This window comes from Caretta caretta, chromosome 3 (assembly GCF_965140235.1).
Source record: "Caretta caretta isolate rCarCar2 chromosome 3, rCarCar1.hap1, whole genome shotgun sequence".
Classification (NCBI taxonomy): domain Eukaryota; kingdom Metazoa; phylum Chordata; order Testudines; family Cheloniidae; genus Caretta; species Caretta caretta.
This window is the reverse complement of record NC_134208.1, coordinates 151,681,078-151,703,891: the sequence shown is the minus strand read 5'-3', so window position 1 is coordinate 151,703,891 and position 22,814 is coordinate 151,681,078. Positions and strand designations below refer to the sequence as shown.

Below are 22,814 nucleotides of genomic sequence, written 5' to 3'. Positions count from 1 at the left end.
AATGGAAGGGTGAATGGCCAAGATGGTGGCTAAATTAACTCTAATGGAGCTAATTGAAAAGTCTTGTATATATACAAGATGTCCTGAATTTCGGCTCCAGTGGGACAAAGATGATGAGAAGCAGCCCAGATAGAAAAATCTCTTCCACTTAGCTAAGTAGATAGATCTCATAGAATCCTTTCTGTTAATAAGAATGGTTTGGATCTCCTGAGAACAAGATTTTTCCAAGGAGTCCAACCATATCTCATCCAGGCCCAGAAATGCACATTCTGTAGGTCCGGATGTAGTTTCTGATCTTGATTCAGAGACAAACATCCTTCAACAAATGGCAGTGTTATTGGTGATTGGATTGTGAGCTCTTGATGATCTATGTAGCGATGCTGTCCTAGCCAAGCCAGAGCTATCAGTGTTAATGTAGCGTGGTCTTATTTTAGTTTCCTTATCCTTTGATTCCAAGGATGAACCAGTGGAAAGGCACAGAGAAGATCGGTTGATCAAGGAAGAAGGAAGATATCTGCTACTGAGTCTGGACTCCAACCACCCTGAAACACACCTCTAACACTTTTTGTTTAGGTTTGTTGCAAAGAGATCTACAGCGGGTGGTCCCCATTTCTAGAACATGATGGCCAATATGTTTATCTTCAAGGATGACTCTTGGTGATAAATGACATTTCTGCTTAAGGAATACACTGTGGTGTTTCTCATCCCAGCAGATGGAAGGCTTCAGTGTAATGTTCTGAACACAAAACTTCAGAGATGAATCGATTCTTCACATAAGTGACCCAACCTGGCTCTGCCTTGCCTGATCAGGTAAAACATGGCAGTGGTGTTGTCCATAAGTACCTGAGTTGTGTGCCTTTTGATTATGGCTAGGAACACTTGCTTGTATTAAATGTATCCCCTAACTCTATGATTTGTATATGTTGTGAAACTCCCCTGGGTGGACACCCCAGGCCTTGGTGGAGGCATCTGTGCCAACTGTCATTGCTGGTTCTGAAGGGAAGAAGGGAACTTCCACACAGCTGTTTTTGGGGTCCATTCACCAGTCTAGGGATAAAAGCACTCATACAAGTACATAAATCAGCATGTCCAGAGAGTGTCTGCTCAGTTGTGGAATGGAGCCAGGACTCCATGTACCTGAGGTGAAGTCTGACATGCTAAATTGCATATGTGTATGATGCCATGAGACCTAGAAGTCATGGGCAGGATTATACCATTGTCCTGAGATTGGCTTTGAAGTTCTTGAAAAGTTGACAATGGCCAGAAACCTGTCTTGAAATAAGTAAGCAGTCACTGTAGTAGCATCCGATGAAGTGAGCTGTAGCTCACGAAAGCTCATGCTCAAATAAATTGGTTAGTCTCTAAGGTGCCACAAGTACTCCTTTTCTTTTTGTAGTAGTATCGAAGATGGCTTTTACAAATTCAGTCTTTTGGACTGGGATTAAAGTTGACTTTTCTGCATTTATTCTCAGTTCCAGATGAGCAAACAGTACCTGGATTTGAATAATGCTGCTCACTACTTGCTCTTTTGACTGACCTCAAATCAGCCAGTCATCCAGCTAAGGAAAAACCTGGATATCAGAACACCAGCCTATTCTGGAAATGAGCAAGTAGTGGGAATAAAACCCTTTCCCCCCTTGTTGTAGAGATACTTTCAATATGGTTCCCATACAGAGGAGAGACTGCACTTTCTGAAGCAGTCTTGTGAAAAGGGTCCCTGGGAAGGTTGGTGGAGGAAGGATTGGAACCGTATGACATATCCTTCTTAAGCAGTGCTCAGAACCATTTGTCTGATGTTATGGAGGTGCAGGCACTGAGGAAGAGAGACAAATGCTAATTTTTAACCTACAAAGTGGTGACCCTAAAGGTATATTACTGCCTTGAAATCAGCTTCAGGCACAAGATTCTGGCTGATGCATCTTTACCAATGGTTCTCAAAGGGAATTAGTATGAAGATACTGTCATGGTGTGGGACTCACCCGTGCGGTGCCTCCTGCTGGTCTCTCAGGTAATTAGCTCTTCCAACCTCCGGAGCGCCCTCTGCAGGCCGGTGTCCTGCTTGCCACTGCCCCAGTGCCCCTTTTACCCAGAGTGCTGCTCCCTGGCAGTACACCCACAGATCTCTGGGTCTCCCCTCCCCAGGGAACCCCACCCACTATCCCCACCTCGCCTCAGTCTTTGGCGACTGCCAGTCACCATTGAGCCCCTGCACACTGGGGTGGACTGCAGTGTATAAGCCAATCATCACAGGCAAGGGGGGTCTGGACCTGCTACCTCTGCCTACCCGTGGGCTGCCCTGTTGCAACCCCAGTATCCTGTCTTAGGCTATCTGCCAGGCCTACAGCCTGGGGCTTTTCCAGTCTGGAGCCTCCCAGCTCCTCTGGCCTTCCCCAGCCCTGCTTCACCTCAGGTACCCTGGTACGCTCCCCAGCAGCCAGGCCCGTCTCCCTCCACAGCTAGAGGAGACTTTGTCTGCTCCTGGCCCACTGCCTCTTATAAGGGCCAGCTAAGCCCTGATTGGGGCATGGCCACATCTGAGCCTGCTTCCCCCAATCAGCCTGGGAACTGTTTGCTCCCAGCCACAGCCCTCTCCTGGGCTGTTTTAAGCCGTTTAAGGCCGGAGCAGGTGACCACCCCACTACAGATACATAGTGACTGGTCAATTGTCATTGATATGCCCATCAAATTGACTGCTTTAAAGAAGATGACATCTGGTTAGAAGATCCTGCAGCTGCTTGCACCTCGAAGGCTTACTGCATCTCCTACAAGGGTACACATGTCTAAGCAGATAAATTGAGATTTACAGTGTCCCTTTTTAGAGGCAGAGAGTAGACTTCCAAAGAACATAATGTAGCCCTAGAGTCTTTTGGAGTAAGCAAAGCATAGCAGTTTTTTCTTCAAAAACAATTTAGACCTTTGAAAAGCAGATCTTCACCTGTGTTTTGAAATTCTCTAGGAATCCCTGAGGCCTGAAGCCAGGAGGAATGGCTTATAGATATGTCTGTGGCCATAGATTTAAAAGCCATGACTGCTGAGTCAATGTGGTTAAGTGACCCATAGCTATGATGGCAAGAAATTGCTCCTTAAGTTCCTCAGGCAATTTATCACCAAATTTTGAGATAGAGTTCCAATTAATAAACATATTTGCCAGAAGAGCCTACTACTTCCATTTCCTAACTGGCTGTTGTATAGGATTTCGTGCCATACAGGTTTAACTTAATTAATTCTTTATCTTTTGGTTAGATTTTGTCTGTGACTGTTTTGGTATGTTCATTCACAGCCATTAGCGCAGGAGAATACAAGGAAGGATGCGTGATAAAACAATAACCCTCTTGGGAGGGCACTTAGTAGCAACTGTCAGCCCTTTTTGATACCAGCAGGAGGGAGGCCAGGTTCTGCCATAAAGTCTTAGCAGAATTGGGAAGAGTTTCATTGATCAGAAGAGCCACACATTCTGGAGCCAAGGTTTCAAATATTTTCAGGAGTTTATGAGGGTTATCTTAAACAACCTTGGCCCATTCACATTATGGGTATGTCACCACTTCATCAAATCCTGAAAAGTTTAAAAATCCACTAGGTGGCAAGGATGTTTCTGGTGTAATCACCTCATCTGGTGAGGATGATGAGATAAGAGGAAGTTAGACAGTGGTGTCATCCTGTCTCTCGCCTCTTCCAAGATCTCTAAGCGGGACACCTGCTCAGAAGCCAGGGGAGGTGCTTCCTATGTAGCAGAAGATGGAACAGAGCAGTGATTTGGATATGGATCAAGAGGCAGACACCAAGCTTATATCTTGAGAGGCATCCCGTGGCCCAATAGGGTCAGGACGGGAAGTTATAGGGAACCACAGACCAAGGTGATGAGCACCAGGCAGAGAAGTCTCCAGATGAATCTCAGTCTTGTCTGAAGGCACATGGGAGAAGTGGCCAAGTATCATGTCCTTGCAGTACATTTATATGAGGATTGAGCAGGAGAGTAGCAAGATCTAAATGACATAACAGGTGAAGCTGGCCAGCTGCTGCTGGAGTTAGATGAAGACATATTACAGTTCTCTGGAAATTTTGGAGCAATAGCAGTTTGAGTAAAGGGAGGTAGAAATATGTGGTACCAGAGATGTAGACAGAAATGTTGTCAGCACTGTCATCAGTACTAGAGCCAACGTAGCAAGTACTGATGCAGAAGTAGTTACCAGTACCAGTGACTGTTGAGGAGCATGCAATGGTGGCAGATCCATAAAAGGTATAGTGAGACTATGTTAGCTGACATGACTGCGACCAATACTGACTGCAGTGGCAAGTCTGGTACTGAGAGACATATTAAGTCCTTAGCAACTAAGAAAGCTTGAAGCATTGTAGGTATGGAGATAGAATGAAGTGCCCCCAAGTCCAAGTAGATGGTATTGGTGCTGAAGTATATAACACTGATCTCGACAGTTCTGAAGAATTAAATAGCGGAGTCGACATTATCATGTGAGATGAAGAAGGTGTCAGTCTCGAAAGCACCAGAGACATTAGTGCCAGATCTGACAGTGCCACCTCTAACAGTACCAGAGGTCATCGTTGTTCTTATGTTCCACCCAAGTCAGTACCAGAGAACGTATAGTTCCTTCCGATGTCTCACCTTTGAGAGCTGAAAAGGAAAACTTCTTTGGTCTCGAGTCTGACTCGGAGGAAATAGCAAGCATCTTTGGTTTCAAGGAAGCATTGTGGACAAAGATAACCATCTCTTTCCCCCATTCTCTCCCTTATATGCAGAAGAGGTAGCCAAAAGGTCATTCTTTACAGGGTGGCAGAGATTTCAGCTCTCACAAACAAAGTCATCAAATTCTGAGGAGGGGCACATCGCCTTCTCTAACAGGTACGCCATAAGATGAATCTCTCTCATACTTTGCACTCGACAGAAAAGACTTACAATTGGAGCACTTATCTTTAACATGTTCCTCTCCTAAACAAAACAAGCAACTTGATGCCCATCAGTTGCAGGCATTACTTTACAGTTTGAAACCTGAAGATCTCTGCATTGTAAACAGAGAGACTCCAGGAGCAACACTCAGAAGGAAAAATGAAAATAATAATAATATAATATAATTAATTAACACTAAAGTAATACTAACTATTAACAGTATCTACAACTATATACAATTTCAATACGTAAAGCTGGCTAGAAATGACAAAGCTCAAAAAGCAGTGGAGATCTCCAGTACTTGCCATGGGCAGTAAGAAAGAATGAGAGGGAGTCAGTGTGGCCTTGCCCTTTATGCCCTCTGATGCATCACAAGGACATCCAGGTGTGACGGGGTTGGGACTCGCCACCGCAGCACGTCCTGCTGCTCAGTCAGGGAATTAGCTCAGTTCATGCAGAGCGCCCTCTGCCAGTGGTGTCCCGTCTGTCTCCCGCCCTTGGTTGGCATCTCAACCCACGTTGCTCCCAGCTTGCGGCGTCTTCTTCAGGACACTGCCCTTTGGCAGTGCCCACTGCTCCGGTCTCACCCCCTTCCGGGGGTTTGGTGTTATCAGCAGTCCTTCTCTTCGCCCCAGCCACAATGGCCAACCACACCCCAAAGGCTAACCCCTTTTGGCAGGGGTCTGGTGCAGTCCGTGATGGGCACTCCTAACAGCCAGGTGGAAGTGCAAGGGGGGGAGACCCAGGCCCGCTCTCTACTCTGGGTCCCAACCCAGGGACCCTTTGGTGGCAGCCTTCCTGCCTGCCTTCCTTCTCTCTCTTTGTCCGTCTCTCTCCCTGGGCCGTTTCCCCCTCGGCCCCTTTGCACTGGCTAGGCCCTTTTTCTCAGGGCCCACGGCCCAGCAGATACCGGGCGGGAGTTCCCTTCTGCTACCCCCACCTGCCCAGCGCTGTGCTGTCCCTGGTGCTAGTCTCCTCACACAGGAGACAGACCTTCACCCTCTGAAGGCCTGGGAGAGACTGCCTGCTCCCTTCCTGGGCAGCCTTTATATAGGTACTAGACTAGCCCCGATTGGCTGGCTGTAATACTGGCCCTGATTGGCTCCCTAACAGGCCCTCCCTGATTGGCTGCCACCTTCCGCAGCCGCTCTGGCCTGTTGTAGCCCAATCTGGCATGGGGGTGGGGCACTGCCCCACCACACCAGACCACATCCACTACCCCAAAGGTACTACTAGAAAAAGTCTCTGACTAAAGTGCATTGAGTACACATACACCTAAAATGGAATGTATACGTGTACAGGAACTCAAAGGAGAGTAAAACCAAGCTGAAGAATTAGGATTATTTAGAGTAATGATAAAGAGCAATGCAAATTGAAGTGGACTGGAGTACTATTAGGTCCCACTTCATTAAATACTCATCATTGATCATGAAAAGGGGATCAACAGAAGATAAAGGGAAATTCTGGTCTTAACCTGCAAACTGGTTTTCTACAAAGGATAAACTTACATTATTACCATGAAGCAGGGAGCCCAACCTTCTGACAGGTTGTTAAATTTTTGGTGCCCTACACAGTCCCTCCACATATATGCACACTCCCTCTCTCAACCTTTAAATTCTTTGACTCCTCCCTTTCCTTCTCTCCTCACCGGGTTCTCACCAAATCCTTTTGCTTCTCCCACTAGCGTTTCCAAAATCTCTCCCTAGTCTGACAAAACTCTGGTTCATGCTTTATAGTTTTCTCATCAAAACCATTGACCATCTCCTCTCCAATCTACCCAACATTCAACAGCAAAAATAACCTTACTCTCCTGCTGCTCTTACCATGTAATTCACTTTCTAATGTGCTTTCACTGGCTCCTTGTCTCTTTCTACATAAAATCGGAACTCCTCATCATTTTTAAAAAAAGAAAAGGAGTACTTGTGGCACCTTAGAGACTAACCAATTTATTTGAGCATGAGCTTTCGTGAGCTACAGCTCACTTCATCAGATGTTTACCGTGGAAACTGCAGCAGACTTTATATACACACAGAAATCATGAAACAATACCTCCTCCCACCCCACTGTCCTGCTGGTAATAGCTTATCTAAAGTGATCAACAGGTGGGCCATTTCCAGCACAAATCCAGGTTTTCTCACCCTCCACCCCCCCACACAAATTCACTCTCCTGCTGGTGCTAGCCCATCCAAAGTGACAACTCTTTACATAATCAAGCCCGACTTGATTATGTAAAGAGTTGTCACTTTGGATGGGCTAGCACCAGCAGGAGAGTGAATTTGTGTGGGGGGGTGGAGGGTGAGAAAACCTGGATTTGTGCTGGAAATGGCCCACCTGTTGATCACTTTAGATAAGCTATTACCAGCAGGACAGTGGGGTGGGAGGAGGTATTGTTTCATGATTTCTGTGTGTATATAAAGTCTGCTGCAGTTTCCACGGTAAACATCTGATGAAGTGAGCTGTAGCTCACGAAAGCTCATGCTCAAATAAATTGGTTAGTCTCTAAGGTGCCACAAGTACTCCTTTTCTTTTTGCGAATACAGACTAACACGGCTGTTCCTCTGAAACCTGTCATCATTTTTAAAACTCTCCCTTTACCTACATCTCATTATCACCTATCAGCCCAGCACTCTGACCATTCTTGCTTCATTTCTCCATTAGTACACTGCTGTCACTCTTGCCTTTGTGCCTTATCTCATACGGCTCCTGATTCCTGGAATAACATTCCTCCTCCTGTATACCATCCTGTCCCTCTAAATCCTCTTGACTGACATGGCTCTGATAGTTACACATTCTGTGCTACTCCCAACTTCTATTTAAAAATATCAGAATTTACATGATTAGCTCCCTATGCTGTAATTACTTATTTTTACTTGTTTTAAATATCATCCTTTTTCTGTTGCTTTTATGTTCTTTGACTGATTACCTTAGATTGAACACTCTAAATAGTGGGACTGTCTCTCTTTTAAATCCTATAGTGTTATATGTTTACTTTTAACAGTAATAAATCAGCTTTGGATAATTTATTTAATATGAAATCTGGAAAACTTTATATTACAAAGCAATGCATACTTTTCTAATAAAAATGATGGACTTCAGTGCAGTCCTACAAGCCGGTGCTTACTAGGTAAAATAAGAACCCACATCAGAAGGTGATCTAAACCAGTGAAAACAACAAAATACCACTATACAAACCTGAATTTTTTTAATTACTACAGGTGTATCCTGGTCCCATACACGAGATAAACCACCATCAGTAATATATGCCTTACATGCTGTAACCATTTGATTTGTAACCTAGTACATATAAATGAAAAACAAACTTTGTTAATGATCTCCAAAATTTTGTTTTTATTACACCTTGAAAAAAACAAATTATATACCTGCAATTGGAACTTTTCCATCACATTTACGTTAAATATCCTAACATATGTGACTTAAGTACAGTACAGTATTTTAGATACTTCTAGACACAGATATTTGAACAAGTCTCAGGCATAAAAGGAAAAGATGTTTGCTCATAATTCTGCTTCTCAAAAGATCACTCTAACAGGATTCTCACTCCTGGATCTTAGTTTCCCACCATGAGACAAGCAGAACTACCAGAGTTCTGAGAATTTTTACTCATGTGGTAGCTGTGTAGTATGTGAGCCAGGACCCCCACTAGAAGTCATGCATCATTCTTACAGGTGTGTTTTATCTATCTACACACACCATACCCACATCCACCCGTATGTGTAAAATATATAGATACTCACAGAATGTCACTAGCAGAAACTCAAGAATAGAAGACACCATGTTTGTTGTATGTTTTAAACATACATACACAGAGGCTATCCAGTGTTCCAACTAGAAATGGCTCCATCCGTGGGTGCAGGGCACATACATGAGTGAAGGGCAATGTCCTGAGAAAACAAATGTGGTGTCTTCTCTACTTGAGTTTTAGCTAGTTTGACGGGGTAAGGCCAGATGGCTATAGAAAAGTAGTGGGAGACAGATATATTAGTCCCAGGCTAAATGAATCCTTGTTACCAGGGTAAGAAAATGGCAGTTGCTCCAGGTCAATTAAGACACCTGGGACCAATTAAGATCCTTCCAGAAAGCAGGGGAGATAGCTAGGTTGATTGGGACACCTGAAGCCAACCAGGGGCTGGCTGAAACTAGTTAAAAGCCTCCCAGTTAGTCAGGTGGAGGTGTGTGTGTCAGGAGCTGTAGGAGGAAGCAGGGCTGCTGGAGAAACGGAGCAGTACAAACCCTATCAGGCACAAGGAAGGTAAGGGTGATGCAGATATTGAAGAAGTGAAGGCTGCTGTGGGGAAGTGGCCCAGGGAATCATACTCATCCTGTTTCTAAAAAGTCAGCTACCAAGAGCTGCTACTATCAGGACCCTGGGCTGGAGCCCAGAGTAGAGGGCGGGCCTGGGCTCCCCCCTCCCCTCCCCGACTAATCACTGAGACTGGGAGACAACAGAGACTTTGCGAGGGAAGGTGGCTTCTCCTCACCTCCCTTGCTTGCTAATGATGAAAATGGCTCTGTAGGCTGTGACCTCAGCCTCTAGAGGGAGAAGGGCTACATAGAGGGTCACAGTGAGCCTCTGAGGCTAGCTTAATCTGCCAGGAAACGTGGGACCCACTGAGACAAGGTCGGAGCTTTGCCACACTAGTAAAACTCAGAAGTTCTAGATGGGGTATTCTAGGCCACTACCTGTTTAGAGAGACTAGAAGCCAGGGCTCTGGGTCTCCACAAAGAAAGAGTTTAAGAAAAGTTTTGGAATAACCCTGTGAAAGAACCTGGGAAGAGCCCTGGAGAGGCTGGGTAATGTAACCCGACAAGGGGGTATCATTTGGCCAGACATAGACAAGTTCTGAGAGAGAAGTTAGAGGACAGTAGCAAACCCATAGGATAAGAAGTAGACAGCATTCATGCTTGGACCTGCCACCTGTTTTGTCCATCATGAAGCACTACAGTTCCTTCTCTTTTTGCATGTTAAATAGTATTTGTGGAGCAAGGGACTACTAAATATAAAGATGACATAATCTAGACCTTTGTGAGTCTATATAAAATATTATAAGGAATAAATTGCAGTTGCAATGCCTGATGTTTTCTTTATGCCTGATTTGTTTTATAGCATGACAACAGAAGTGTTATATATTTAGTAGTGAGCATCACAGCTTTATAAAATCCTTACCACTTTTCACCAAGATATCCTGCTGATTGAAGTAAAACAAGAATTTCTGCAATGTCATATTCAGAGCTGTTTGCTTTCATCACGGTTTATATAAATGAAGCCTTGATATTAATGTGCTTACCTTTATAAACAATGATGTCATTCTCTCTGAAGTATTGTAATACCTTGAAACACTGTGAATCATTCTTATAGCATTAATCAAATTTTGTATTCCATGTGCCATAGACACCTAAAATAAAGAAATTTTTAAAAAAATTATGTGAGCTTCTCTCCCCTTACCAAGTTTCCTATTCACAACTTCTAAATTACACTTTTCTTCACGTCTATCAGTCTTAAAAAACTTGTCACATCTTGCACAGAAGTCAGCGTTTGGTACTGCAGGCACTGCATGCTGAATAATCAGAGAGGGCAGTGCAGAACGGGGAAGAAAACTGGCAGCATGTGACCTCCAGAAGAAGAAAGAGGAGATCCCATATACCCCCAATGCAGATAGAGGTAAGAAACCATTTTCAGGCTCTCTGCACAGGTACTACGATGGAGAATGGTTTGGAAGAGTCATCTGAGGGAAGGGATCAGAAGGAGACCCCATCAACTAGAAGGCATGGGATGCATTGTCCTAGGGATGGGGGTTCCATGACCACCACTCCCAAAAGGAGGAGATGCGTGGTTGTGGTCGGGGACTCCCTCCTGAGGGGGATAGAGTCATCTGCCATTCAGACCGGGAAACTCAAGCAGTGTGGTGCTTGCCTGGAGCTAGAATTCAGAATGTGAAGGGCTGTCTGCTGAAACTGATCAAGCCCTGGGACTGCTACCCCTTCTTACTACTCCACATGGGCACCAATAATACTAACAAGAATGACCTTGAGTGGGTCACTGCACACTATGTGGCTTTGGGAAGAAGGATAAAGGAGTTTGAGACGTAAGTCATGCACTCATCCATCCTCCCTGTTGAAGGAAAAGGCCCAGGTGTTATGTTTATAAGCAGCACCAGGACCTTTTTTCAGGGGAAAAGGCAATATGCCGCATCTATTGGAGCTACAATTAGCATATATGTTCAATCACACACACACACACACACACACACTGTCCCGCCAGTCAATGTTATAGTTACGAGTCCAGAGTCAGGAGCAACCTAAGGGCCAGCTAGGTTGATCGCAGCTAGGGAGGAGCCGGGTTCTGTCAGTCGCGACACGATGCTCTGGGGAAGTCTTGGCAGGACCAACCCAAAGTTTAATGGCAAAGCACCCTATTTATATAGTGATCTTCCTTCATTGGGACCAATGAGTTTTGCACTGTCATGCTGTAATCAATTGCCGTTTGACGAGTGCTTGTTTTCTTAAATTGTTCTTCTTATTCTTTATCTTGTTCTTTCATCAGTCTCTCAGGCAGTTATCCCATGCTGGTTTTGATCACAGCTATCTTGTCCCCACTGATAGGTGCCTGCCTTCTCTTTTAGAGTCATCAATCTGCCTTCCTCTGACACCTCAATGGGGTGTGTTGCAATCTCCTGGTGCCTTTACATCTATCCTTGATTCCTCCCTAGAACATCTGGTCCAGTGATGGCCTTCACACCTATCTTCTAACACACACATTCCTCATTCACACACAAAACAGGATTGATTTACACAGAACATTTGAACAGGAACATCAAATTGCAATGCAGGAGAAAACAATCATTGCATTCTTTCACTTATTTCAAAATGCTAATTTTTAAACTTATAACAGAGTGGTGACCCTAAAGGTCTATTACTGCCTTGAAATCAACTTCAGACACAAGATTCTGGCTGATGCATCTTTACCAATGGCACAGTAGGCCATTCCTTTCTGATTTCAGACAGGGTGGCTGGCAGAATATGGTCAAATCAATACATTTAATACATGCTACATTATTATTCTTTATCCTTCATTCTAATTTATACAAAACACAAACATAAAATCCTTCTACTACACAGGTAGGAACCACCGAATTGTGGAAGTAAATGCATGGTTATGCAGGTGGTGTCAGAGAAAGGGCTTTGGATTCTTTGACCATGGGATGTTGTTCCAGGAAGAAGGACTGCTAGGAAGAGAGGGGATCCACCCAGCAAAGAGAGGGAAGAGCATCTTCGCAGGCAGTCTTGCTAACCTAGTGAGGAGGGCTTTAAACTAAGTTCACCAGGGGATGGAGACCTAAGCCCTGAGGTAAGTGGGGAAGTTGGATACTGGAAGGAAACACAAAGAGGAGGGTGCAACAGGGGAGACCTCCTGATTCATACTGAGAAAGCAGGGCAATCAGCTAGTTATCTTAGGTTTTTATCTTAACTGGTTTTTGAATGTTACAGTTCTTGATATCTAATTTGTGTCCATTTATTCTTTTGCGTAGAGACTATCCGGATACATGGCAGAGGGGCATTGCTGGCACATGATGGCATATATCACATCAGTGGATGTGCAGGTGAACGAGCCCCTGATAGTGCGACTTATGGGGTTAGGTCCTATGATGGTGTCCCTTGAATAGATATACAGACAGAGTTGGCAACAGGGTTTGTTGCAGGGATTGGTTCCTGGGTTAGTGTTTTTGTTGTGTGGTGTGTAGTTGCTGGTGAGTATTTGCTTCAGGTTGTGGGACTGTCTGTAAGCGAGGACTGGCCTGTCTCCCAAGGTCTGTGAGAGTGAGAGATTGTCTTTCAGGATAGGTTGTAGATCCTTGATGATGCACTGGAGAGATTTTATTTGTGGACTATAGGTGACGGCTAATGACGTTCTGTTACTTTCTTTGTTGGGCCTGTCCTTTAGTAGGTGACTTCTGGGTACCCTTCTGGCTCTGTTAATCTGTTTCTTCACTTCACCAGGTAGGTATTGTAGTTTTAAGAATGCTTGATAGAGATCCTGTAGGTGTTTGTCTCTGTCTGAGGGATTGAAGCAAATGAGGTTGGATCTTAGAGCTCAATCGATTGTGTGACGTGCTCTGGATGAAAGCTGGAGGCATGTAGGTAAGTAATTTTCCCTCTGTTGATATTCACCCCTTCTTGTCAACTGTTGAGAATAGGCCACTTCCACCTTGATTAAATTGGTCTTGTTAGCACTGACCCCCAACTTGGTAAGGCAACTCCCATCTTTTCACGAGCTGTTATATACTGCTTACTCTATTTTTCACTCCATGCATCTGATGAAGTGGATTTTAGCCCACGAAAGCTTATGCCCAAATAAATTTGTTAGTCCCTAAGGTGCCACAAGGACTCCTCATTGTTTTTGCTGATACAGACTAACATGGCTACCATTCTGAAATCTACTCTACAACAGCGTAATGCGGTATACAAAACACCACACTAGGCAATTTAGGGTTAATGAGCTAATGTGGAAGCAGGTGGCTCCACCCCACCACACCTATGAGAGATGTCAGACCTGGAGGAAACAGCTCAAAAGGGGAAATCCCAGCACATTTGGTGGCAGACCAAGGAGGAAAGCTGAGGAAACCTCCAGGCCTCAGCTCCTGGAGAGAAGGCTGACAAGGTAGGGGCTCCTCTGATGGCTGCTGCCCACTAGCCTCTCCTTGAAAGAAGAGAGGGTCTGATCATTTTTTGAGGTGACTATTCCTCTATATTTGCCTGTGAACTTAGTTGGGGACTGCAGCTCAACAAGAGCTCTCTGAAGGAAAAGAATCTTACCACAGTCATGGGATAATTCATTTGTGTTAATTCCCCTTCTTCAGTTCACTGACAACACTGGAAGGGGTGGACTATCTGGGGCTCAGCCCTCTGGCTGAACCCCTTCTGAGTGGACCTGGCATGGGAAAACACCCAGCCATCACAGATCAGAGGCCTGAGTGAGTGCTGCGGCTAAGTCTAGGGCCTAAGGGGCACCCTGGGGAAGAAACCCCGGTGACAATCTAAATCTCATGTTCACATGTACCTGTGAATTTGAAGGCAAGATACTTGGCACCACTTGGTGATTCCCTGTGGAGCAGAAGGAAGATTGCTCACTGTTAATCCTGTTTGCGGCAGTCCTCTTTTGTCCCATTCAATACAGCAACAGCCTTTAATAGTAACACTATGGCTCCACCAAACAGGAGGCAAAGATCTATCTATCATAGATAGTATATAAGCCCCAATCCACCCACTTCCTCTCAGTGAAAACTTAAAAAGAAGGAAAACTGTAAGTTACTTAAAAGAACAGGGAGGAAGGAGGGATATCACATGAGAGAACAGAGATAAACAGGATTAAGAGTGAGTAACTTTCCCTGGTTGTGCCTCCTTTTCCCATTCTCCCTGGTAACAGTCTTTATGGACATACATTTTTACCCCAAAGGATGGCTTGACTACTTGGCTTGGAAAACCAAACAGTCAAACTGAGTCTACAGCAACAGACAAAGCAAGTTGACAGCTTTGCAAATATAAAAGACAGATATTTTAAAGTTCCATGCCAAGATATTGTCATACCCTGAGACTATTAGCACTTATGACATGATGAGGTTTCATTACTAGGTCATATAAGAACAAAAAGTGAACTATAGTGAACTAATCAACTGTTGAAGACCTACGTTGCTATCACATGACCTTGAAGACAGGGAGCAGTAAGCTCCATTTTTCTGAAATCCTCCATGAAGTATTCTTTGCATAAGCTAAACCACTCTGATGTAAACAAGGTGAGGCTCTACCCAGATGCAGAGGGAAGATAAGGAGAAGTCCAACTGTATGGGTCCAGGTGTTCACCACTATCTATTTACATATGCTACTTCAGCTAGGGTGATAAACAAGACTACGGGGTGCTGGAAGACCAGTATTTTTTAAGACTACACATCTGAAAGGATCATCTGTCTCTGGGTCTAACACCAAGAAAAGTTATGTTTTTTTGTATTAGAAGATGGGGACCAAAATGAGAGTATCATTTTGATACAATCAGATGAGTAGGAAAAGAAGCTCAGGACCATAGTAACCAAAGTGGAGCAGCACCATTACATAACTGGTTTATGAAAGGCTAAGGGAGAGAAAGGAAATATTTCAAGAAAGAATGCCACAGAAGAAGGAGGAATCTTTGAAGAAAATAAAGGTGAAAACAACCCTTCAGGATAAGGTTCACTCAGTCCATGAGCTGTAAAATCAACCTGATTGGAGAGGAAGAAACTGGAAAGGACCCTGCCAGGAAAAGCTGAGTCCTTACCACACTCTAGAAAAGAGCATACATACTCTGGATTAATGCCCAAATTCACCCCTCTTCCTAAATGTCTTCTTTTGTCACTTGAACTAAAAATAATACCAAACAAAGCTCAATTTAAACCTTCTCCTCCAGGCTAAATTGTTTCTAACAATTTCACAATAGAGCCTCTAATCCCAGACCTAGTTACCTCGCCCAAGGAGACAATCCCACCTCCTTTACATCCTGGGTAGAGTCAACAAACTGCACATCACAATGAGTCAGCAGGAATTTATGAACACTTGCATTCCTCTTACACCTGGCTACAGAAGATAAGAGAGTTTGATAAAACTTGAAAAAGAAAGACCTTGCTATCTATGTTCCTAAATGCATTATTTCCTTATGCTGTCTGTCTCCCAATTGATTAGGTATCCATGATTCATAGCATAGTGATTGATTTTGTCCCTGAGCTAAATGAGAGCAGACACTGAAAGACCTGGGTAACGTTAACAGATGGGGATATGATGGCAGGTGTGTATCTTTTAGGTCCACTGAACAGAGGATATGGGATAACCTGAAGTGTGGACCTGGGAGTTTCTATCTCAAATCATGACTGGCAGATCTCTTTTGAAGTAGAGGACAAGAATGGGATAGAAACCCCTGCATCCGGCTTGTGTATGAGTATATTAGGGAGTACAGGAGGAAAAATTCCTACTTCTCAGAATGGGAGAATCTGGGCAGATACCTCCTTGGCCAAAAGAAACTAGAATGTTCTGGGCCCAAGGGACAAACAGTTGGACAAAACCCCCTCTAATAGTGGCATGGAAGAAATTGAATTTTATACATGGACTGACCAGCTTCCATGCCTGCTGTCTGAGGAAGAGGGAAACCTGACATCACAAAGTGTATGAGAAAGAAGACTGGTTAGGATGCGAGCCTGCAACTTTGGACACGCAGGTTCAGTTCCCTACTCTGCCAAAAACTTCCTGTGTTACTTCAGACAAGCCAGTTTCCAATCTGTACAATGCAGATATTCCCCTACCTCACCGAAGTATTATGAGGTGCTCAAATATGACAATAATGGGGGCTGTACAAATACCTTAGCTGACATATCCTGCCAACTAGAACAAAAAGGAATAAAGGCAGAGAGGCAAAGCTGTGAATTTCAATAAAATTGCTTGGGTGTGAGAATCTTATTCATTGCCCGACTAACTGATGGGACTGAATCAAACATGATGAATATATTTCTTTAGTAGCAGGCTTGTGGATCTTCTAGAATCACTTGCTATTTCTTTTTTGTCTGTGTTAATTGAAATGAGTGTTTCAGGCACAGAGGTTGTTCTTCTTCTAAACACAGAACTGTGTTAGCTGCCTGTAAAGAGTTACTATGAGAAACAAGATTAACTAATCTGCAAAAGTAGAAAGAAATCTGGAATTCAATGGGAACAAAAAAGGTACTTTTCAAATTATATTCTTCCGATGATTACATTGTATGTGCTCACATATGAATTCTCCACCTCCCTCTTAAATTATACCATCTTGGACCATTTTCTGCCCCTATCTTGCTACTCTTAGGCAGCCTTGCAACATTTGTTAACAAATGAACAGATATTTCATGTATGATGTTGCACGCCATAATGCTTTATGGGAATAGGCTTATGAATGTATATATGACAAAACTGGAATATGTTTTATGCTACATATCTCTGTAAAGATTATGATCTACTGAATATATACATTCTATTTGTATGCATGTATCATTTTTGTATTTGAAGTTATGAATATTGGCTGTGTACTTGTTTGATTTTAAGTAGCCTTAGTAAGGCATTTGGTCAGCTTCTTTAGAAAGGAAATTTGCAAGTTAAGTGCCCAATCAAGAAACACTTAATGGACAATAGATCGTGGAAGTCTTCAATCCACATAAGAAGTCTACCTGAGGATGTTCAAAGTAGCATGTGAACAATGGCTGCCACGTGTAAAGTTCTGAGCCATGCATGGACATGTGACTTGCCCATGTGACTCCAAAACTCCACCTTGGAGCTGAATTCTGGATAGGAGAGAGAAGGGGGTCTCCACACACAAGAGAGTCTAGTTAAGCTCCTTGGAAGCCCCTCCATTTTGTCTTCAGCTGGCTCAAGAGATAGCCTCTCCACCCCCAAAGGATACCCGAAAGAAACTGGAACAAAGGACAGTAACCACGGGGTTGTGAGTGATTGCTGGGCCTACACTAGAGGGAGGTTAGTCTGTAAAAGAAGCTTACTGGAACATCTCTGAGGGTGAGATTTCATCTGAAATCACTTTCTTACTGTATTAGGTTTACACTTGCGTGTTTTATTTTATTTTACTTGGTAATTCACTTTGTTCTGTCTGTTATTACTTGGAACCACTTAAATCCTACCTTTTGTATTTAATAAAATCACATTTTACTTATTATTTAACCCAGATTATGTATTAATACCGGGTCGGGGCGGGGTGGGGGGGGACAGCTGTGCATATCTCTCTATCAGTGTTATGGAGGGCGAACAATTTATGAGTTTATCCTGTATAAGCTTTATACAGGGTAAAACAGATTTATTTGGGGTTTGGACCCTACTGGGAGCTGGGCATCTAAGTGTTAGAGACAGGAACACTCCTTAAGCTGTTTTCAGTGGGGGACGTGGTTCAGACCTGGGTCTGGGTTTGTAACAGGTTAGCGTGTCTGGCTCAAATTGGCAAGGAAAACAGGTTGGAAGTAGTCTCAGCACATCAGTCAGCAGTTCCCAAGGGGTTTTCTATGATCCAACCCATCACATCATGTATTAGAGAAACTGTGGTTTCTTGGATACAATTGTATGGTTATTGTTGGCACATGCTGAATTTTTAATGAAAACCACTAAATTTAATTATATGATCTTTGTAGTGTACATAAAATGTATTTTTTTCTCTTTTAGCTCCTTAAAACGTATATACTATTCCAAGAAAGACAAAATGGACATTCACAATTGTTAATAAAATACAAATTTAAAAAATGTTTGGACCCTATAGGAATTTAGACTTAATTTCTATGCAAAAAGGTACAGTAATTAATATTTCATTGCATCTAGTCCAATATATTAATGGTTTAAAAATAACAAGTTACACAAAAATTTAGAAAAAATACATTTTCTGAAGTAGAACATCCCACAAAGAAGATTACTTCTATCCTAAAGTTTACTATCTACTACTTTCTATCCTAAAGTTTTTCTATGCATTCTACATGACTATTTAAACTGTGTACTGAGAATCACAAAAGGTATACTTACAAGATCATAGTTATAAAGCGGTTGACATACTTTTTCAAGTGTGTATAAATATCTCACATTATCTTTTGATTCATTTGCAGTATCTGTGATTCTGGCATCCAACTCTCGCCACATCTAGAGGGAAAAATACTACAAAAACTTCATACATATCAATATATTATTGCCAATGTATAGATGTGCAGAATGTACACATTTGTAAAAAATGATTATCTACCTTTCCATAACTGTTGTTCTTCAAGATGTATTGCACATGTCCATGCCACTGTAGGTGGGTGTGTGTGCCCTGTGCACAGAAGTTGGAGGTTTTTTTCCCTCAGCAGTACCTGTTGGAGTGGCTCGAGTGCCCTCTGTTGCTGTGCACTATTGCGTGCTGATAGAAGAGAGTGGAGCCACTCCTGTCCTCCTCAGTTCCTTTGTATCAGACAGATTCCAGAACAGAGGTCAGGTTGGGTAGGTCATGAAAAGGACACTTGCAACACATCTCAAAGAACAACCATTACAGAAAGGTAGGTAATTGTTTTTTCTTCTTCAAGTGATTACACATGTCAATTCCACTGTAAGTGACTCAGAAGCAAACACACAGGGAGTTGAGTTCAGAATCTATCTTAACAGTTATTGCAAGACATCCCATCTGAAACTGCCATTGTCTCTGGACTGATGGGAATTGGCATAATGAGGGGTCCTATAATGGTAGCCAGCCAGTCAGTCAGCAGCACAGACAGCTGCAGCAGCACAGGAGCCGGCAATCAGAGCTGTAAACGGGGGAGTTTCAGTGGGAGTTTGTAAGGGGAGTTTGGGGGGAAGAATAAGAGCCAGGAAAAGGAACAGACAGGCTAGTGAAGAGAGTGTGTGGTGTTCTGGCAGTGTTTTCGTGCTCGTTGGGGGTTTGTTTTGCTGTGGGTGGTGGTGTTTTGGTTTGGTTTGTGTTTCCCTGACTAATAGGACTTAGGTGAGAAGGTTATGACAGACACAGAGGCAGTAGTGGGAGTGACCCAAGTAGTGGAAGACACAATGAAGGTGACTGGATGTAGAAGCTGTGGCATGTACATGATCCTGGAGGGGGTACCTGAAAAGAATCTCGTCTGCATGAAGTGCCGCCTGATAGAGTTGGCGGAAGAGAAGATCCGAGGATTGGAGATGCAAGTGGAGACTCTGGTTGAGTTTATAAGGGGGTTCGAGCAGATGATGGACCAAAGACATGAGGAGGCTGAAGGGAAAAGCTCAGACTTTCAGATGGAAGCAGGACTGAAGAACTCTGAGGGGATACTGCTGGGTGAGGAAGGTGGACAGTGGAAGCATGTGACTAAGAGAACCAGCCAGAGGAAAAGACAGGCCAGTGAAGGAGAAATAGAGCTCAGGAACAGGTCTGCAGAGTTGGAAAATGAATAAGGGGCACAGCTGGTGGTCACTGAAGGTGAGAGGCCAAGGAAGAAGAGTAGAGCAGATAGTCCTACTGGAAGAGGGCAAGAGTCAATGGAGATAACCACACCAAATATGAGCCCCAGGAGGATACAGGATGGGTTGCAGAGGATTGCAAGGGACAATAGAAATCGAGAGGACTTGCGGCCAGATGGAACAGGAGATAGACTGGAGAATCAGTCTGAATGATTTAACTGGGAATTGGTCCTGCTTCGAGCAGGGGGTTGGACTAGATGACCTTCTGGGGTCCCTTCCAACCCTGATATTCTATGATTCTATGAATCGCACCATCGCCAGGAAAAGGCAGGTCTACGTGATTGGGGACTCATTACTGAGAAGAATAGACAGGCCTGTAACAAGAGCTGATCCAGAGAACAGAAGGATGTGCTGTCTGCCAGGTGCTAAGATATGGGATATGGACCTGAGGCTGAAGAGGATCCTAACAGGAGCGGGAAAGAATCCATTGATTGTCCTTCATGTGGGAACAAATGATACGGCTAGATTCTTGCTGGAATGTATCAAGGGAGACTATGCCAGGCTGGGGAAGATGCTTAAGGAAATCGAGGGTCAGGTTATCTTCAGTGGGATAGTGCCTGTTCCTAAAGGTGTGACAAGATTATGATGCTCAACAGATGGCTCAGGCAGTGGTGCTATAAAGAGGGCACTGGGATGTATGGCCACTGGGAAGCGTTCATGGACAGAGGACTGTTCTCTCGGGACGGACTTCACCTGAGTAGGAAGGGAAACAGACTTCTAGGATAGAGGATGGCACAACTGATCAAGAGAACTTTAAACTAGGAATTCAGGGGAGATGGTTGGGAGATGTCCAGGTAATCTCCACGCCAGATTCTCTTTGAGAGGGAAGAAAAGAAAGTAAGAAAGGATACAGCTGTGGGTTGGAGAATGAACATAAGGCAGAAAGGCAGTGTACATATCAATCTAATAGGTAATATTGGCAGTAGAATGTCTGTGCCCAATCGGGTAAAGAATGTGAGCAAAGCCAAACAACAAAAATTAAGATGCTTGTACACTAATGCGAGGAGCCTAGGTAACAAAATGGAGGAACTAGAGCTACTGGTGCAGGAAGTGACACCAGATATTATAGGGATAACAGAAACATGGTGGAATAGTAGTCATGACTGGGTACGGGTATTGAAGGGTATGTGCTGTTTAGGAAAGACAGAAATAAAGGCAAAGGTGGTGGAGTAGCATTTTATATCAGTGATGAGGTAGACTGTAAAGAAATAAGAAGTGATGGAATGGATAAGACACAGTCTGTCTGGGCAAAAATCACATTGGGGAAGAAAGCTACTAGAGCCTCCCCTGGGATAGTGCTTGGGGTCTGCTATAGACCACCGGGATCCAATTTGGATATAGATAGAGACCTCTTTAATGTTTTTAAAGAAGTAAATAGTAATGGGAATTGTGTGATCATGGGAGACTTTAACTTCCCAGATACAGACTGGAGAACAAGTGCTAGTAATAATAATAGGGCTCAGATTTTCCTGGATACAATAGCTGATGGATTCCTTCATCAAGTAGTTGCTGAACCGACAAGATGGGATGCCATTTTAGATTTGGTTTTCATGAGCAGTGAGGGTGAGCTTGGTTCGAGCGATCATGAGCTAATTCAGTTCAAACTAAATGGAAGGATAAACAAAAATAGATCTGTGACTAGGGTTTTTTATTTCAAAAAGGCTAACTTTAAAAAATTAAGGAAATTAGTTAGGGAAGTGGATTGGACTGAAAGACTTGTGGATCTAAAGGTGGAGGAGGCCTGGAATTACTTCAAGTCAAAGTTACAGAAACTATCAGAAGCCTGTATCCCAAGAAAGAGGAAAAAATTCATAGGCAGGAGTTGTAGACTAAGCTGGATGAGCAAGTATCTCAAAGAAGTGATTAAGAAAAAGCAGAAAGCCTACAAGGAGTGGAAGATGGGAGGGATTAGCAAGGAAAGCTACCTTACTGAGGTCAGAACACGTAGAGATAAAATGAGAAAGGCCAAAAGCCATGTAGAGTTGCACACTGCAAAGAGAATCAAAAGCAATAGTAAAAGGTTCTATAGCCGTATAAATAAGAAGAAAACAAAGAAAGAAGAAGTGAGACTGCTTAACACTGAGGATGGAGTGGAGGTTAAGGATAATCTGGGCATGGCCCAATATTTAAACAAATATTTTGCCTCAGTCTTTAAGGAGGCTAATGAGGAGCTTTGGGATAATGGTAGGATGAGAAATGGGAATGAGGATATGGAGGTAGATATTACCACATCTGAGGTAGAAGCCAAACTCGAACAGCTTAATGGGACTAAATCGGGGGGGCCTGGATAATCTTCATCCAAGAATATTAAAGGAATGGGCACATGAAATTGCAAGCCCATTAGCAAGAATTTTTAATCAATTTGTAAATTCAGGGGTTGTACTGTATGACTGGAGAATTGCTAACATAGTTCCTATTTTTAAGAAAGGTAAAAAAAACAATCTGGATAACTACAGGCCTGTTAGTTTGACATCTGTAGTATGCAAGGTCTTGGAAAAAAATTTGAAGGAGAAAGTAGTTTAGGACATTGAGGTCAATGGTAATTGGGACATAATACAACATGGCTTTGCAAAAGGTAGATCGTGTCAATTCAACCTGATTGCCTTCTTTGAGAAGGTAACAGATTTTTTAGACAAAGGGAACTCAGTGGATCTAATTTACCTTGATTTCAGAAAGGCATTTGATACAGTTCCACATGGAGAATTATTAGCTAAATTGGAAAAGATGGGGATCAATATGAAAACTGAAAGGTGGATAAGGAACTGGTTAAAGGGGAGACTATAGCAGGTCACACTGAAAGGTGAACTGTCAGGCTGGAAGGAGGTTACGAGTGGAATTCCTCAGGGATCGGTTTTGGGACCAGTCTTATTTAATCTTTTTA

At 43.3% G+C, this 22,814-nt stretch overlaps 1 protein-coding gene across 1 annotated transcript in view; it reads right to left on the bottom strand.

The window, feature by feature from the left end:
- Nucleotides 1-22,814, bottom strand: part of DNAH8 (dynein axonemal heavy chain 8) — a 598,059-nt gene that overhangs the window by 488,188 nt on the left and 87,057 nt on the right. The window contains exons 9-11 of the mRNA XM_048843472.2: nucleotides 18,479-18,592; nucleotides 10,207-10,314; nucleotides 8,093-8,194 (exon numbers count right to left, since the gene is read on the bottom strand). Of these exons, the coding sequence (XP_048699429.2) occupies nucleotides 8,093-8,194; nucleotides 10,207-10,314; nucleotides 18,479-18,592 (324 nt within the window). The remainder of the gene's footprint in view (nucleotides 1-8,092; nucleotides 8,195-10,206; nucleotides 10,315-18,478; nucleotides 18,593-22,814) is intronic.